We start from the raw sequence: 18,615 nt of genomic DNA, 5'->3' as shown, positions 1-18,615 counted from the left end.
ACAAATACAATTGACAGCTCTGATCTGAAGATTAATAAGGCCATGATGCCAGAAGGAAGGCCCACTGTAACCATTAGCTCCCTGTCTGCAAGGACAGCTGGTATTCTTCCACCAAGAAAAAGATTTGGAAGTCTGATAGACAAAGAAATGGCTAGTGAAGAGGAATTGACTCCCTATGTGGAAGTAAATTCTGTAGTGGAAGATGATGCTGTTTTTCAGGTAAAAGAAGGCCTTCCACCGGCACATAATTTCAAGTATTTTGAATCAGGAAACAGTGGCTTTGAGAGAAATGGATCTGTTGTTACCACAAAGTCTCTTTCCCAATTAAATAGTATTACACCTATTGCTGAAGAAACAATAAGTGAGAGAGACTTTAGCTCTTTTGGGGAAGAAATTGTTGATGTTCTATATGATGTCACTAAACCTGAAAATGACAAAATACATTTTAATACAATGGCTACCAAAACAAGTGTTAATGGTTTGGGTGAAAGTGCAACTGTAAAACAGAATGTGGAAGCAGCAAAGGGCACTAAATTTTTTACACCTAGCAATTCTATCCTCCAAACTGGGACATTGGATCACCGTACACTTCCTAATTTGTACTACAATGTAATCACTGATAATCCACTTACTATTACCAAAGAGAATCAAAATATTGCTCTGAGCATGATAAAACATAAACTATCACTCTCCACAATGGACAACGCACACCTTATTGATGATAGTGATGGCTATCAAACCTCTGCTACTGTCAATTCAAGCAATGGTAAGAGGCTGACCAGCAAAGACAAAATGACTGGGACTAAAATTAATATCCCTCTTGGCATTACCACTGTACCTGATGATATTTCCTCTGTAGATAAAAACAGTGAAGTTATAACAGACTTGGCTTCAATAGTTGCCACCTCACCAATAAAGAAAGGCATTCTGATCATGAATAAAGTTAATACCTTTAACAATAAACCTAATAAACTGGGAGATAAATTTACCATTTCCAGAGAAGATCCCAATGTATCTAGAGGTGATAGCACTCAATTAACAGCTGATTCCTCTACCTTTATAAAGTCTATTGCTCCTCCTCAAGCAACAAACCCTGTGAAAAAGACCTCTTTGGCAGATATTATAATACCAAAAACTTTTCATAGTACGTCTACCCCAGCAACTTTTGGTGTAGCTGTCACCACTGCTTCTAAAGGAGATGTTGATAATACATTTTATATCCCAAGATATGAATCTGAAAACTCTTTCAAGGAAGATATAGCATTGAACTATGTAGCAGATCCCCCAGAAGACATAGACATTATGTCAGAGGAACAAAAGATACTTAAAGAAGAAAATGTGAGGGATCATAATTATATTATATCTATTGCAGGTGATAATGTTCCTAACAGCAACAACTTGGCAGCTAAACATTATTCTCTTAACTCTGATGTATATAACTCTATCAGATTCAAAGGAGCAACCCAAACCACAGCCAACAAACTTGAATTTGAGAATCCTGCAACATCCTATATGGCTAAAGTCTCAAAACCTCTTCTTGGGAAATTTACTCCTGAGTTTCAAGAAACATTGATTATTAGGAACAGTAATAGTGGTGCTGAACAGGATGCATTCTTTGGTAGGGATATTCTTTATCCAGTGGTGAAAGAAAATGTCCCAAAAGGATATACCTTTCCCCCTAAAAAAAAATCTACCTTTACAACATCAGATTTTAGGATTCCTATGAAAGATCATTTAAACCCCACTCTGGAAAACACTGTGTTATTAGGTAAAGAAACTTCCAGCAAAAATTATGCATTCTATATTGATCACCAAACTGATCCAGGAACAGAGAAAGATAAAATTGTTACAGGTAGCATAACAAATTCTCATACAAGCATTATACCTGTGACCTTGTCCACACCTGTCTCCTCTGAAGACATAAACGTGGAAAATTACTACCATTTATCAGAAATAGGTACTCCTCTATCACTGAGATATGCAAATACATTGAGGGATTATTCCTTTATTCATATACCGGTGACAACTATGGCAAAGGAAAATAATCTAGATGCTATGGACTTAATCATCATTGAACCCGATAAAAGTGATTCTGAATATATTTCAAATAAGCACACCATTGAACTAGAGAGGGAAGAAAATAATTCTATTAAAAAATATATTCAATTTATACATGGACCCAATAGATTTGTATCTCATATACCCTTTTCCAAAGGTGAGACCTCAAAAAGTCTTCTATATAGAATAGCTCACCCTGAGTTTAAAACTGAAGAAAATTACCAAACTTTTATTCTCAAAGAAGAAAATGCTGACTCTGATATCTTTGACACTTCTTTCAAAGATTACATAAAAAACTACAACACTCAGCATCTGGAAACTATGGTGTCTTCTCTAATTGATGAAGATGAGGCTTTTTCCTCCGAGTTTAAAGATAAATCATCTGCAAGAAAGGGCATGCTAAGTGAAGAGGATGTCCTCATACTCCCTGAAGTTTCTGATTTGGGAAATAAAAAAATGAAGTATTTCTTTGCACCATACAGAAAAACAATTACCAAGGGAAAGAGCAGAACTTTTAACACTGTCCCCAGTGACGATGCTGTGATTTCCATCCCCATAAAAAGTCAAGGTCATTCTTACAGGAAAGACATTTCATCTAATGTTCGTAACACAACTGCCCTTGAGTTGGCAGATTCCATCACATCAGAAAAATCAAAAGCCAATGAAAACAAAATGGACTTCTCTGAAGTAATGCCTTTAGAAAACTACATTAACCCCTTGGCTCAGGACATTGCCTCCCAAGTTGAGAATATCTCTTATGTCGGTGAAGTCATTAAGGGTATAATAAAAACAGCTTCAATAGCTTCTCTAAATCCTGATAATGCCAACAAAATGCCAACAAATGCCACCACTGTTTCACATAGTGCCTCTGCCTTTGACTCAAAGAAGAGCAATGAAAATGGTGAATCAATCATATCTGCAGTAGATGGTTTCCTGTACATAAAATTAAAATCTTTATTCATTCCCAATCAGAATAGACTGAGAACTGCAATTGCTCTTAGTGAAAATGATGATTCTTTAGCTGACAAATCAGTGGCACTACAGGTATCAGAGCCATTGGATGAAGACTCTATTATTATTGACCAAAATAGGGAAGTTAACAGTTTGCAAAGTGACCCTCAGCCCTTCTCTACGGTCTCCTTTGTTTCTCTGGAAGATCCTACTACTTTTTCAGAGAATCCTATAAATATAGTCACTGATATACCTACCACTGAAAATGTGGGCATTAATGATAAAACTGACACTATGGCCTTTGCACCTGATATAGCCCTTCAACCTATAATCCACAATAAAGGGCAGATAAATCAAACTTCTGACCTTGCTATAAGTCACCATGTAAAAAAAGCAATTATTGATCCATCTGCAAAAGAAACCACTACCTCAGAAACTGAGACCAATGCATTCCTCAGGAAAGATACAGCTGTTTTAGAGGATGAATCTCATATTTCTGAAACCAGAATTCCCATGAATTTGAGAGACATAAATTCACTGAACATTAATTCTTTCATCCTTAAGCCTGATGTTGCTTCTTCTGAACAGAAAGTTCCTAGAACTTTAAAAGAAATATTTTATCCTGATTCCACAATGAGCACAACAAAGCTGACAAAGGCCATGGCTGGGAGTTCATTTTCTCTTGATAATGATAACTTAGAGAGGTATATTACAAACTCTTATAATAACTTACATCATCTACCCTTGAAACCAGTTCTTCCTCCTACTGATTTTATTGCTGATTTTATTGAAATCAATCATTCTGAACTTAATCCAGCACTCAATATAAGAGAGAGCAACATAAAAATGACTGATGAGTCTATTGTATCTAATGATATGATTGTCCTACCTGATAAAGAAATCCTTTCACCTGATAACATTATCTTTATGGATGGCATAAGGAATATTATAAATGAAAAAAGATATGTAGATTCTACAGAAAAAGACAATGTAAATCAAGATGAAGACTTTTCAGCAGAGTCAGATGTAGTTTTTCCAGCAGGAGAAAACAATCCAAATAATAGGAATCTATTGACTTTTGGCCTTGATGACAGTACTATTAAATATGTATCAGAGGAAAATACCTTCAATGTTGGAGAAGAAGGAAAAAGCCCCATAACAAAACCACCTACGTTCCTTCAAGGACTCCATAGATTTGAATCTCATGCTCCCTTCCCAACTGCACATGTCACTGAGAATCTATTGAATGAAAATCCTGTAGAACTCAAAACTAAACAAAAATACCAAATTCTTATCTCCAGAAAAGAAAACCTTGATTCGGACAAAGATGGCTACTTTCTCAAAGATTATACTACCAAGCTCAAAAGTAAGTCACCTAGAACCATGACTCACTTCTTAACAGATGCAAGTAAAAACATTTCCTCCAAGTTTCCAAGTTATTTCACTCTGGAAAGTAGTACCCTACCTGAAAATGACATCATCACCATTTTTCCAGAAGGCAAATGGATTGAGAAAATAAATGCTCCAGAGGTAGAATCAATGGAAACTATAGTAGAAAGCAGGTCATTCTCAGATGAAATCTCTGATATTACCATAAGTGCAACTCCAATAATATGGAAAGGCCAGCTCTATAGAAGATATGCCCCAGACACTGCTTTTTATGAACAGAGGAAATCCACTATTTCACCCAAGTCAGAATATAATCAAGACAAAACTTTTAAAGCAGAGAATTACCATTCACAAGATGCCACTGCTCCTTCAGTTACATTCAATGTCAACCTTGGTAATGAAATTCCCTTTGTTGATAAAGACTCTGAAAATACAAAAAACAAGCCTTCAATTTTTTCTTCAGCTGTAAAGACAGCTGAGACTATGGCTGATATCCCTGCTCCTTCCCTTCAGAACAGTTATGAAGGGGGTGATTCTATGCAACCTCATGAAAATAATGCTAAGTCTAGAGAATTCCCATTTCTACTAACAAATGGAAGTGTCATTCTCATGCCTAAAGTCTTAAATGAGGATTCCGTCCTAATAAGTGAAAACTCCTTAACTGATTCCTCAAAGTCAGGAGAATTAGAGACAGTGACTGAATACCTTGATCTTATTCATGGAATTGATATTTCAGAAAATCAGAACATTCAAATTCAAAGAAACCTTCAGCCCCACCCCTTGGATTCCATTATTTCACCTATTGACTCAATAACTTTTACCAGGAGTTCCACAGATGATGAGGCCATTTCAACATCTACTGTGGAGAGAGAGACTGTTAATTTTAAAGTTAAGACAGATGCCCAACCTCTGAGCATGATAATGAAAGTCTTTTCACATAGACAAATAAGCCCTTTCCCTTCTGAAATAAGGGGAATGGTTAAACTCTCTGCTGAGGAAGACAAAGCTACTAAATTCAATTCAGGCCCCATTATAAATGCAACAGTACTCATTCCACCTTTGGAAAAAGCATTTCTCTCTACCCCTGATCCCAGTGTTCTCCCCAAGAGCAATAACAACAAGGAGGAGAAACTCATTGTTTCTGGAACAAGCAATTTTGTTTTAGAAGATTCAAGAACATCAAAAAATAATATTTTTATTGATAAATTTAATATTTCTGCTAAACTTCAAGCTTCTCCCAATTTAAAAAGACTCTATCCAGTCGATTCCCCCATTACTCTGGAAAAGACTGTAAAGCAAAAAGATAAAAACTCTGTTTCTTCTGATGAAGACATAGGCACAGCAGGTTTGGATCACAATGCTCCCACTGGAACATATGAACTACAATGGAAATCAACCCTTTCTCCTGATTCCACAACTTCTGTAAGTTTATCTAAATATTCTGAACTTGATCCAGTTGTCAAAATGAAAAAAGATACTACAACAAAGACTAATAATAACATTCCATTTGAGGAAAGAAATACTCCATCTCACAAAGCCATAATTTTACCAAGCACCAATACTTTAACAAAAGACATATGGAACACTATTCTTAATAAAAAATTTGCAAACAGACATTTTGTAGGGAAAGATATAATCCCTAAATATGAAGTAGTTTCTATTACAGAAAACATTTCAGATATTGCTTTAGGTGGTGAAAATATTCCAAATAATGAATATATAATAAGCACTGTTCTTGATGACAGAGTTCTTGAATATGCTGCAAATGAATATGTCCTTGAACCACAGAAGGGAAAAAACAATCCTATTATCAAGAGGACTACTGCCAATTATGGCCCCAAAATAGTTGGGTCACATATATTCTACTCCAGCGCTGATGCTTCTAAATATTTAGCTCAAGGTACCCCAACTGAGATCAAAACTAAAGAAATATTGCAAAATTTGATAACTAGAGAGGAACTCATTGGTTCTGATCTTGATGCTGCTGTTCCCAAAAGTTCTACTGACAATATGAATTCTAGGGCTCTCAAATCCATGAGTCACTCTGAAACTCATGAAAGTGAGAATTTTCACAAGTTTATAGGTAAAACAACTCTGAAAAGGGACACTCTAGGAGAAGATGACACCATCATCATTCTCCCTGAAGACAAAAAGATAGAATATACCCTTGTTCCAGACTCAGAAATACCAGTAACCATGGTTGAGGGAATGATGTTCCCAGATGAACCCACTAATCCTATTGTGATTACCTCTCCATTAAATAATAGAAATCAATTCTACAGGAAAGTCACTTCATCTGCTATTTATGATACTGATGCTCAAGGTCAAACAGAAAACATCTTGTCATCCAGAGTGAACCATGTTAATGGTAAACCTATTAATGGTAAAATTAATATGGCAGAGACACAACACTCATGGGACAGCATTATTCCTTTGGTTGACTTCAGTATCATTACTGATGGCAAATTTCCTTTTACCAATGAAAATACTGAAATTTTAAACAACAGGGCTTCAATTTCTTCTTCACCAGTGAATAGAGTTGACACTGTGGATGTTGTTACTATTCTCTCAACTGAGAGTAGTTATGAAGGGGGTGATTCTATACTGTCAGAAGACAACAGTAAATTGAGAGGATTTCTAGCTCTACAAATCCGAGAAAAGCCCATGTTCATTCCTTATGACTTAACTAAAAATCTTGAAATCTCTGACCCAGTGACAAGTAACTTCTTGGCTAATCCTTCAATTGCATGGTCAAACAAGTTTGAGTCAACAGTTGAATACCCTAATTCTATTAATGATGGTAATAGTCCCCTTAAAAAGAAGAATGGCCTCAAGGCTTATTTCTTGACCTCAACTAAACTTCCCATTGTTTCTACTTCTTCTTCAGACAATCCCACAAGCAGTGAATTTGATTCACTGTCCTTAGTAAACAGAGAAACTACTGATCTTTCTAAAATCGATACAGATCAAACATATTCTGAACCTCAGAGAACAATCATGAAAGCCTTTTCTCCTACAAAAGTCTCTCAACATGGGGTTTATGATGAAAGAAAAATAGCTAATTTTTCTGATCAAGATCTAGCTACTAAATTTGACTTAAGTCACATTATAAATGCAACTGTTCATAGTCCATCCATGCAGAAAATCTTTCCCTCAGTAACCAAACCTAATATTTTGTCCAAGAATGACAACAATGTGGAAGAAATTGATATTTATAAAGCAGGCAATATTTTTCCAAAAGATGCAAGTTCATTGAAAGATAATTCTTTCACTGTTAAACTTGGTGCTACTTTTACTAAACCTCAAGCACCCCTCAATTTAAAAGGAATATTTTCAATTGATTCCACACTAAGTCTTCCAGAAGCATATAGGTCTAATGATAACAGCTCTTCAATTGAAGTCATTACCGAAGAAACCATTGCAAACACTCCCACTGGGACATATGACCTAGCATCATGGATATCAACTCTTCTTTATTCTGAGTCTTCTGAACTTGATCCAGTTATCAAAATGGAAAAAGATACCACAACAAAGACTGATAATATTGTTCCACCTGGAGAAAGAAATATTCCATCTGAAAAAGCCATTATTTTACCTACTGTCATTATTTCAACAAAGGACATGAAAAACATTATTAATACAATTAATAACAGTAAATTTGGAGATAAGATTTTTAAAAAGAAAGATATATCCACTGAAGAAATTTCTTTTATAGAAAATATTTCAAAAGATACACATAACACCTTTTTGGCAGGTGAAAGTATTCCAAACAATGATGATATAATAACTATTGTGCTTATTGATGATGCCCTTCAATACGCTGAAGATAACTATGTTTTTGAATTAGTGAAGGAAGAAAATGGTCCCCTTATAGAAAAGATCACACTTGCTAAGGACTCCAGTGTATCTGAGTCTCATGCACCCTTTGCCAGTGCTACAATCTTGGAACCTTTATTGCAAGGATTGCCAATTGATATCAAAACTACCAAAAAACACCAAAGCTTGGTTCCCAAAGAAGAAAATCCTAATTCTGACAATGATGCTACTGTTCTCAAAGGTTCTACTATCAATTTTAATATTAAGGCTCCCAGATCCATGACTTATTCTCTAACTGATTCAAGTTGGATTTTTTTCCCTGAGTTTCTAGATAAAACAGTTGTGGAAAATAATTCTCTAAACTCAGTCATTATTATCCCTAAAGGCAAAAGAATGATGTACTCATTTGTTCCAGACCCGGAATTAATAACAAGAATGGGAAAGAGCAGGATATTCATAACTGATCCCATTGATCCTGCTGTGATCACCAGTCCTACAGAATTTGAAAACCGATTCAACAGGAAAGATGTCTCCTCTGCTTTTTATAATAATGCTATCCCAGATGATGCAAAAATCACCACATTAACCATATTAGATGCAATTAAACATAAACAAAACTTGGCAGATATGCCCCATTCACAGAAAAGTATTCCTTTGACTGAGTTCAATGTCATTCCTGATGATCTTTCCTTCAGCAGTAAAAACAGTGAAGAAGAAAACAACATAGCTTCAATCTTTTCCTCACCTATGAATAAGGCAGCCAGCACTATGAGTGATTCCATTGTTCTTTCCACTGAAGGTAGTTATGTAGGTGGTGATTCTGGAGAAGATAATGTTATATCTAGAAGATTCCCATCTCTATTAACATCTGGCATGCTTACTCCTAATTCCTTAACTGAAAATCCTGAAATCTCTGGCCTAATGACAGATAACTCTTTGCCTGAATCTTTAATAACCAGGTCAGAAATGTTAGAGAGGGCAACTGAATATGCCGATGCCATTAATGGAGGTGATGTTCCAGAAAGACAAATTGTAATAACTCAGGCTGACGTTAATTCATGGAATGTTCCTCCAACTGGATCAACTTTTTCAGGCAGTACCACAGACGGTGAAGTTGATTCATTTTTCTCTATGATGAGAGATACTCCTGATAATCATAAGACTAAGACTGACAAGATGTATTCCAAATCTCTAAGAGCAATGATGAAAGCCTTTTCCCCTAGAGAAGATTCTCAAAATAATCTCTATAGGAGAAGAAAAATAGCTAATATTTTTAATCAAGAAGATCCAGCTGCTGAACTGGAATTAAGTCATTTTACAAATACATTAGTTTTCATCCCCTCTATCAGGAAAATCTTTTTGTCAGCAACTAAGTCTAATCCTCTCTCTGAGGGTGACAATATTATGAATAATTATTTTACTGTTAAATTTGATGCTACTTCCTCCTTCAGACCTCAAATACCTTCCAATTTAAAAGGAATCTTTTTAGCTGATTCCACATTAACTCTTCCAAAAGCGACTAGGCCTACCTCTCATGATAAAGTCACTAATACAGGAGGGCCCATCACAAATATTCCAGCTGGTTTATATGGTCTACAATGGGGGTTAAGTTTTCCTCCTTCTGATTTCACAACATCCACAGGAACTTCAAAATATTCTAAACTTGTTCCTGTTACAATTATTGGGAAAGATACCACAAAAATGATTGATTATACTATTACTCCACCTGATAAAATAATTATTCTATCTGATAAAGTTATTCTTTCACCTATTATCATTACCTCTGAAAAAGACATGGCAAGTACTTTTAAAGGGAATATATGTGACCACAAAGCTATAACAGAGAGAGAGACAGCTGCTGAATAGGAAATCATTTATTTTACAGAAGACATTTCAGAAAGGGTAGATGGCAATTTTTCTGCAGGTAAAATCACCCCAGTATATGTGAACCATGTGATTATTATGTCTGAAAACAGTGGTTGTGAATAGATCTCATGTTAGCATGCCTTTGAATTAGAGAAAAGATCAAATAATTTTCTTTAAAAATGAGTGTATTCATATATCCCTCTAAGACATGTGTCTCATGCACCATATACCAGAGTTTCCACTTCAGTGTATCTAAAAAAAGCACCCCCAGAGTTTAAAGCTAAAGAAAATTGCCAATCTGTGATTCTTAGACATAAAAGCAAGAATTCTGACACTGATGCCATTGCTCTCAAATGTTTTGATGCCAACATCAATACCTAAACTCACAGACTACAATTCACTTCCTAGTTGATGCTAGTAATAATTTTCCTTCTAGATTTTCTGTCAAAATATCTGTGGGAAAAGGTACCATAAATGGTGATGATGACAAAATTCTCTCTGAAGTCCTTAACTTAGGAAATATAATAATTGAATATTCCCTTTTTAAAGACACAAAACCTATAGTTGACAGCAGGATACTAATCATGCTTTAAATAAACAGTGTTATTTCCTCAGGAAAAAAATATCACCTACCATTTATAAGACATTTACACCCAAGAGAGTAGACACTACCATATCTAGTATATCTGATTTTACTGAAGATGAAACATGTATACCTGCAGTAATTTTTGTTGGCTCAGCTTCCCGGGGATGACATCTCCACTGTGAATGAAAACACAGAAAGTGCAATCAACACAACTCTTACTTCCTTTTATCCATTGAAAAAGATGTCTGCTAATGTGCCCAATGCTCCTGCTATCTCCCCTAAGAATAAAAATAACATTAGCTATTATTGCCTTACATCATCAGAGAGTGTCATGTTTCTAAGACTTACATCTTTGGAACTACTTCAACCTCTCATCCTAACTTCTAATGCTCTTAGTAAATAAACTGCAGCCCCAGACTTGTAAAAGGTATAATCGTGTATTACCCAACGATGTTAATATCAGCAGCACCAAAGCCTGTGTCTTAGTCTATATATACTGTTTTCTGAGCTGATTCCACTGGTTCTTCAGACAATATGACCAATGTGAAACCTAAAATATTTGTTGCCGTTGTCACCAAGAACAATTTATTTTATATTGATGACTCTAGTAATCAAAATTTAGAACCTGAAAAAATATTTAGAATCAGAAAAAAGAACCATAATGTTTTCTACTTTTTTTATATAATGAATAAACCAAATTTGCATTACACAAAGAAAACAACCAAAGCTTCTGCAGAAAAAAAACACAGCTACTGAATTTGAAATGAACCGCCTTACAAATGTAAAATATAGAAAATGTTATCCAAACTGTCCAAAATATGTTATCCCAAAGCCTTATCTTGTAAGTAGAAATGTCATTGCTGATAATAAATCAATCAATAATGATTATAAAGTTTCTTGTTACAGCTTATTTAACCTTTCACATACACAAGGATTCCCTCCCAGATGGATCTATTCAGCCACATTATATAAGGCTGAAAATTCAGCCTTGGTCAAAGAAGTAATTACCATTATTCCTAATGATGAAAAAAATCTTCATCTTACATGGAGATCATTTTTGCAGTAGAAGGAAATTCTCGGTTGGAATTTAATGTAGCAAATCTCAGAGCAACAGATAGGAATTTCAAACTTCAGAAAGCATAAGTGCTACACATGAATCCATTGTTGAGATAAAAGAAAATATTTCCTAGGTTTCAAGAGGTTTATTTTGTACCATAAGCTAACAAGGTTGAAGAAAAACACATTCTTTATGCTGGTATCCCTCAGTCACAGATAGAAATAATCATTCCAAATGATATCCCTGAGGAGCCTACCAACAACAAAGCAGATATGAGGGTCATGACTGACCAAACTATAAATGCCATCTTCCCTGAAAACAAAGGAGTACTGACCCCAAAGACCAACACATCCTTCCACTACAATTTTCTTACTTGTATACCCAAAATCCCAATCACTGAAGGGGAGAGGGCAAAAATGTTGGTAGAACCAAATCTCAAAATGTAATTGATTGATTCTCTTACTTCCTTTGTTGTTTCTGAAGGTGGGAATTCTTTTGTGAAGATATTGAACCTGAAACTTCCTTAGCAACTACATTCCAATAACAATTATAACCACTTTAATGAAGGTTAATAACTGTTTCCTCCAATAAATTACAAAATCCAAAGCTGGTAGATAAACTCTAAAATAAGAATTCTAGTGTCCATAGGAGACAACACTTCTCTCAGTTGATTCTTTTAAAATTGTACATAACAACAATGGAAGGAACTACTATTCAGATAAAATGAAACTCATCATTTCATTCAAAATTAATCTGGTCATCTGTCCTTAAGTCAGATGATATCTTTTTTAAAAAATATATATTTTATTGATTTTTTACAGAGAGGAAGGGAGAGGGATAGAGAGTTAGAAACATCGATGAGAGAGAAACATCGATCAGCTGCCTCCTGCACACTCCCTACCAGGTATGTGCCCGTAACCAAGGTACATGCCCTTGACCGGAATCGAACCCAGGACCCTTGAGTCCACAGGCCGACGCTCTATCCACTGAGCCAAACCAGTTAGGGCCAGATGATATCTTTTATGGCATTGATCTATTGGTCAAATGTGAGTATAATATATTTCCTAGAGCAGATGGCTCCAATTCTATCTTGAACATTGCTAAAATTCCAGCAATCCCATCAGGATTCTCATCAAATGCTTCTGCTTTTTGACGGAAGACACACACTCTCAATCTAAAGCGTCCTTTATTAAGTCAATAATTTAATAAACATTGATAATGGTAATAATATTCTCCATTAGAGAGAAATGCCTCATTTTGCTACAATAAGTGTGATTCTATCTCATGGCTCTATTACTATAAGCAGAGTTGGTGTGACTACAAAAATAAACCCTGAAATTAAAGACTATTTGAAAAATTAGTATCTTTAAAGATGATATCATCATTTCAACTGACATTTCTAACTGGGAAATAAATGCTCAAAAGATGAATATTTTGTTCCTTTCCTAATTCTATTCAACATAAATACCAAGTACTCAAAGATAACTTCCTGGAGATATACAGCTAACACCTCTATCTTTTTCACCCTTTTGTACACAAAAAAATATTCCCACTAAAGGATACCAAGTCTTCTTTTTATATCATGGCTTACCCTGAATTAAGATTTACAAACATTAGATGATGAGAAAAAAATAGAAGTTAAAAAACTTGCCATAAGTTAGTCAACCCAAATAATGCCAATACTTTCTTTTTTTTTTTCATTTTCTTTTTTTAAAATAAATCTTTATTGTTCAGATTATTACAAGTGTTCCTCTTTTTTCCCCCATAGCTCCCCCCCACCACCTGGTTCCCACCCCACCCTCTGCCCTTATCCCCCCCACACTGTTCTCATCCATAGGTGTACGATTTTAGTCCAGTCTCTTCCCACACCCCCCACACCCCATTCCACCCGAGAATTGTCAGTCCACTCCCTTTCTATGCCCCTGATTCTATTATATTCACCGGTTTATTCTGTTCATCAGATTTTTTTTTATTCACTTGATTTTTAGATTCACTGTTGATAGATATGTATTTGTTGTTCATAATTTTTATCTTTACCTTTTTCTTCTTCCTCTTCTTAAAGAATACCTTTCAGCATTTCATATAATATTGGTTTGGTGATGATGAACTCCTTTAGCTTTTTCTTGTCTGTGAAGCTCTTTATCTGACCTTCAACTCTAAATGATAGCTTTGCTGGGTAGAGTAATCTTGGTTGTAGGTTCTTGCTATTCATCACTTTGAATATTTCTTGCCACTCCCATCTGGCCTGCATAGTTTCTGTTGAGAAATCAGCTGACAGTCGTATGGGTGCTCCTTTGTAGGTAACTAACTGTTTTTCTCTTGCTGCTTTTAATATTCTCTCTTTGTCTTTTGCTCTTGGCATTTTAATTATGATGTGTCTTGGTGTGGTCCTCTTTGGAATCCTCTTGTTTGGGGTTCTCTGCACTTCCTGGACTTGTAAGTCTATTTCTTTCACCAGGTGGGGGAAGTTTTCGGTCATTATTTCTCCAATTAGGTTTTCAGTATCTTGCTCTCTCTCTTCTTTTGGCACCCCCATAATTAGGATTTTGGTATGCTGGAGGTTGTCCCAGAGGCTCCTTACACTACCTTCATATTTTTGGATTCCTTTTTCTTTTTGCTTTTCCGGTTGAGTGTTTTTTGCTTCTTTGTATTTCAAATCTTTGATTTGATTCTTGGGATCCTCTAGTCTGCTGTTAGATCTCTGTATAATATTTTTTATTTCAGTCAGTGTATGCTTAATTTCTAGTTGGTCCTTTTTCATATCCTCAAGGGTCTCGCTAAATTTATGGGCCTTTTCTAGAAAATTCTGGAAAAACCTTATAACCGTGGTTTTGAACTCTATATCCAGTCGTTTGCTTTCCTCTGTTTCTTTCATTTGTGATCTGTTTCTTTGTCTCTGCATTTTGGTTGCTTCCCTGAGTTGATAGAGTGGCTTTGTGTGCTAGGTGTCTTATAGGGCCCAGTGGCTCAGCCTCCCCAGTTACCTGAGGTGGACACTCTTGTTACACCCCTTTGTGGGCTGTGTGCACAGTCTTGTTGTAGTTAAGCCTTGATTGCTGTTGGTATCACTGGGAGGAATTGACCTCTAGGCTAATTGGCTGTGAGGATCAGCTGTGTCTATGCTGGGAGAACTTCTGTGCTGGAGACACCCTTATGAGACAAGACTTGCAAAAGCCTCTGTGCTCTGCTTGGATGGGCTGGAATCTCAGGGCAGAGCAGACAGCATTGGTTTCCCATCAGCCCTGCCCTAATAGGCCCCTGTGTCTCAATGTCCCGTGGTAATCGCTGCAAGCACCTCTGAGAGAAAGCCGCCCTCAAGTTCTGCCTGCTGCCAGACAGTCCAGTTTCTCCCCAAATGAGTCTGGGTTCCCAGAGTCTTTCCCAGAACTGGAGTTCAGTGCAGTCAGGAGCTTTTGTCTCCCTTCCACTTGAGAAAGCCAGCCACGCATTCAGTTGCCAGTCCTCTCCGCGCATGTCTCAGTACCTCTGCTTCCTGCAGCTCCTCTGAGTCTCAGTGTGCTTTACTCTTTCCTTCTAGTTGTAGAATTTACACCCAGCCAGCCTTCCTGTGGTTCTGGATGATGTCCGTTTTGTCTTTTAGTTGTAGTTTTGAAATTGTTGTGCGAGGCAGCAGTTTAGGTGTTTACCTATGCTGCCATCTTGGTTTCTCAAAATAATGCCAATACTTTCTTTACTGCCACTAGAACTGACAGTATTTCAACTTAGAAATAAAGAACCTGTGCCTATCATTAACTTGAGACTTCTTTCCCTGTCCCTGATGCTGTCCTCATTCTCTGCATCAACAAAGACATTGACGCCCTCAATAGTGACAGCCCCTTGAAGCAAAAACATTTCTGGAGAAGCTGCTCATATCTTTAAAATTAAAAATGTTTATCTTGAAATCTATCTGATATTACTACAGAGAATGGTAATATCATGATAGGTGACCAATAACTAAGGGAAGATACTATACCTTTTGAGGCTGAGTCCATGTCTAAGAAGAATAAGCATTTGCCTTTGAGATGGAATCCACTTCTCTGACTGCTGCTGCTGTTGTTTTTCAGATTTAGTTGTGTCCAAGGCTGAAAATTCGTTCTTCTAATGACACTGGAGGAAAAATAACATGACTACAATCTCCTTTTATCTAATTAGCTAAACCTTAAGGATGATAGTGAAACAAAATGATGACTGATATAACTAACATCATTAATGAAAACCCTCCCTCTGAAATCCAGGATACAATGCCCAAGGCCAGTATACTTATTCCACACCCTGATCTGTTTCTGGGTGATTTTTGACATACAATTCCAACTTCCTACCAGAAAACTCTTGGGGGTTGAAATAACATTTTTTAAAGGAAAACATTCCTGAAGAATTTAAAACTACAAAACCTGGCATTCCCACTGTTATTCAAGTTAATTCAAGAAAAAGTCAGAATTACAACAAAGAAAAAAACCTATTTTTTATTATGCCGAGTGGAAATGTGGGAATTCCCTCTCCAAAGAAGAAAACAGAACTCTTACTACCTAATTACCTCTGCAGCTTCATTCACTGCCAAACTGCCATTAATTTTTTAGACATTTAAATACATGAATCACAAGAGGAGATGCTTCACCTCAAAAGACCCTATTACTTACTTGAAAGAAAGGCAACTTGAAGCTCATGCTGATAATCTTGTGGCTCCCGGAGTTTCCCCCATTTGATGCTAAACCCATAAAGTACCTGGCAGACTTTGCTGTGTCTGTTTCAAATGACACTAACTCTGTATTGGAAAGCACACCAATGCTAACACAGAAAATGCAAGTTCCTTGCTATTGAAATATTGGACTGTAAATGTGGATTCCATAATCAGGGAAGACTCTATGGTCTTTTTATATAATATCAATACTAGGTGCCCAATCAGGGCATAAAAACAACCTCCAAGGGAAGCCAGAGCCACTGGCCCTGTGGTTGATGCAACAATCACCATGATGACCAATGCTTCAGTCACTATAATGAATACCACTCTCCTGCCTGGGGATACCACTGGGCTCAGAGAAAGACCTGTGAGTGTGCATGGTGCCACTTTGTCCCATGGCTGAAGATGGTTTGCCAAAAATTTATTCACATCCTCCAACAGAAAGCAATAAGACAATAACTGAAGCAGCCATTCTCTTTGGGACTGACACTATTCCTAGATCAGAAACAACTATTACTTCAGAAGGAGACCACATTACTTCAGTAAGTGACTATATACTGGAATGTGATTTTTCAACAATTACAAACAGTAGGCTTCCATCTCCAAAGGAAAGACTAAATTCAGAAGAGAATATGGAGTCCTATGTTAAGTCATCAACCAATCTGGAGAAAGAAATTACCACTCTGACCAGCACTACAAGCTCCATGGCTAATGACTCTATTACTGAAAATGTCATTCCAGTGAAAATTGGTAATATCTCATCACCAGTCACTTCTGTTTCTTTAATAGATTTTCCCACTAGCATGGCAAAAGAGGATATTCTCTTGGATACCATTGATCCAGGAGATAAAGATGTCTCAATAACTTCTGAAGTCTCTTCCTCACTAAAGAAACGCACTTCAAGTGTTACTGACATCCCTGCCCTTCCAGCTAAGGGAGAACTTGATGTCCACAATTATAGTTCCTCAGTTAAATCCGATGTCACTGCTGATGAGGTTGGCCAGATGACTGACTCTTCTATTCCTGAGACTGAAATCGCTCCAACTGCTGAAAAAAACTTCACTACTATTCCAGACATAACTACCTTTACAGAAGAGAAAATAACTGAAATTGACTTAATTCTTCCAGAAGATGACCCCAATGCTGTGTCTAAACTAACTGATTCTGATGAGGAAAAGTTCATCACTGTGTTTGAATTTACTACCACTGCCAAAAGAGACCAAGATAATCCAGAAGGTATTCTGTTAACTGATGAAGAGTCTGCAGGTGGAGTTGATGTTTGGATGGAGAGAGAATTTGCCAGTGAAGCAGACAACCATCCTGTTTTGCTTACTGCTATTGAATCCAGGTACGACTTCGTTGTTCCTAAACCAGTACCTATGAACCTCTTGGAAGATTCATCTCCTACAATGAAGGAAGATTTGTCTGAAAATAACGGAATGGAATCTGTAACTGAGGCTACTGAGGCAGTTTCCAAAACTACCCCTGATCTAGATAATCCAAGCGAAAAGGAAGACAGTTTTACAACTGAAATGGGTGTCTTTAAACTACTGAAAGAAGAGCCAGATGAGTTCCTGATTTGAAAGCAACAAAAGAGGTGCCATGTCCAATTGTGTAATAGCCTAGACATCCAGTTCTAATATATAAGAAGTGCATCAACAAGCAAAAAAGTAATTAAAAAAAGAAAGTGGGCATTTAAGGCAAGTATTGGACTTAGAAAATGTAAATGCTTAGGGATAGAGATAATGCAGCAAAATATATTTATGGAAACTTACAAAATTTGACAGTCCAAGAGTTCCCCTCATATCACAAAGTTTGATTAAGTTATCCAATAATCAGAGATATTAAGAGAGCAATAAAGAAAGCTCGCTTTCTGCTACATTTAATGATTTATGTCATTTTAGTTAATACTTAATTGCATAATTTACTGAGTTAAAGATATAGAGTAATATTAAAAGATCTAAAATGCCTATTCTAAGCATATTTTTTCATTAATATGCAACTAATGAGTCTCACCTTTTTTTTTTTACTTTTTAAGTTTTTTAATGTAATACTCCTATGCAATGTTTTATTATAAATTAATGGAATTGTATAAGCATTTGAGACCAAAATATGAAATCACCAACAAAAAACAGTATAATCTCTAAGAGTAAAGAAATATAACAAGAACTTTCTAATGTAAAAAATAAAAATTTATATTTTCACCTTTTAAAA

At 36.2% G+C, this 18,615-nt stretch overlaps 1 protein-coding gene across 1 annotated transcript; it reads left to right on the top strand.

Moving 5' to 3' along the window:
- Window positions 1–16,778: 16,778 nt before the first annotated feature.
- CABS1 (calcium binding protein, spermatid associated 1) lies at window positions 16,779–17,984 on the top strand (the record flags this gene model as incomplete). The annotated part of the gene is made up of 1 exon (XM_080673422.1): window positions 16,779–17,984. One exon carries the CDS (start codon window positions 16,779–16,781, stop codon window positions 17,982–17,984), a length of 1,206 nt encoding a protein of 401 aa, XP_080529548.1.
- Window positions 17,985–18,615: the final 631 nt, after the last annotated feature.

This window comes from Plecotus auritus (genome assembly GCF_963455305.1).
Source record: "Plecotus auritus genome assembly, chromosome: 1".
Taxonomy (NCBI): domain Eukaryota; kingdom Metazoa; phylum Chordata; class Mammalia; order Chiroptera; family Vespertilionidae; genus Plecotus; species Plecotus auritus.
This window is presented reverse-complemented; position numbering and strand designations above follow the sequence as displayed.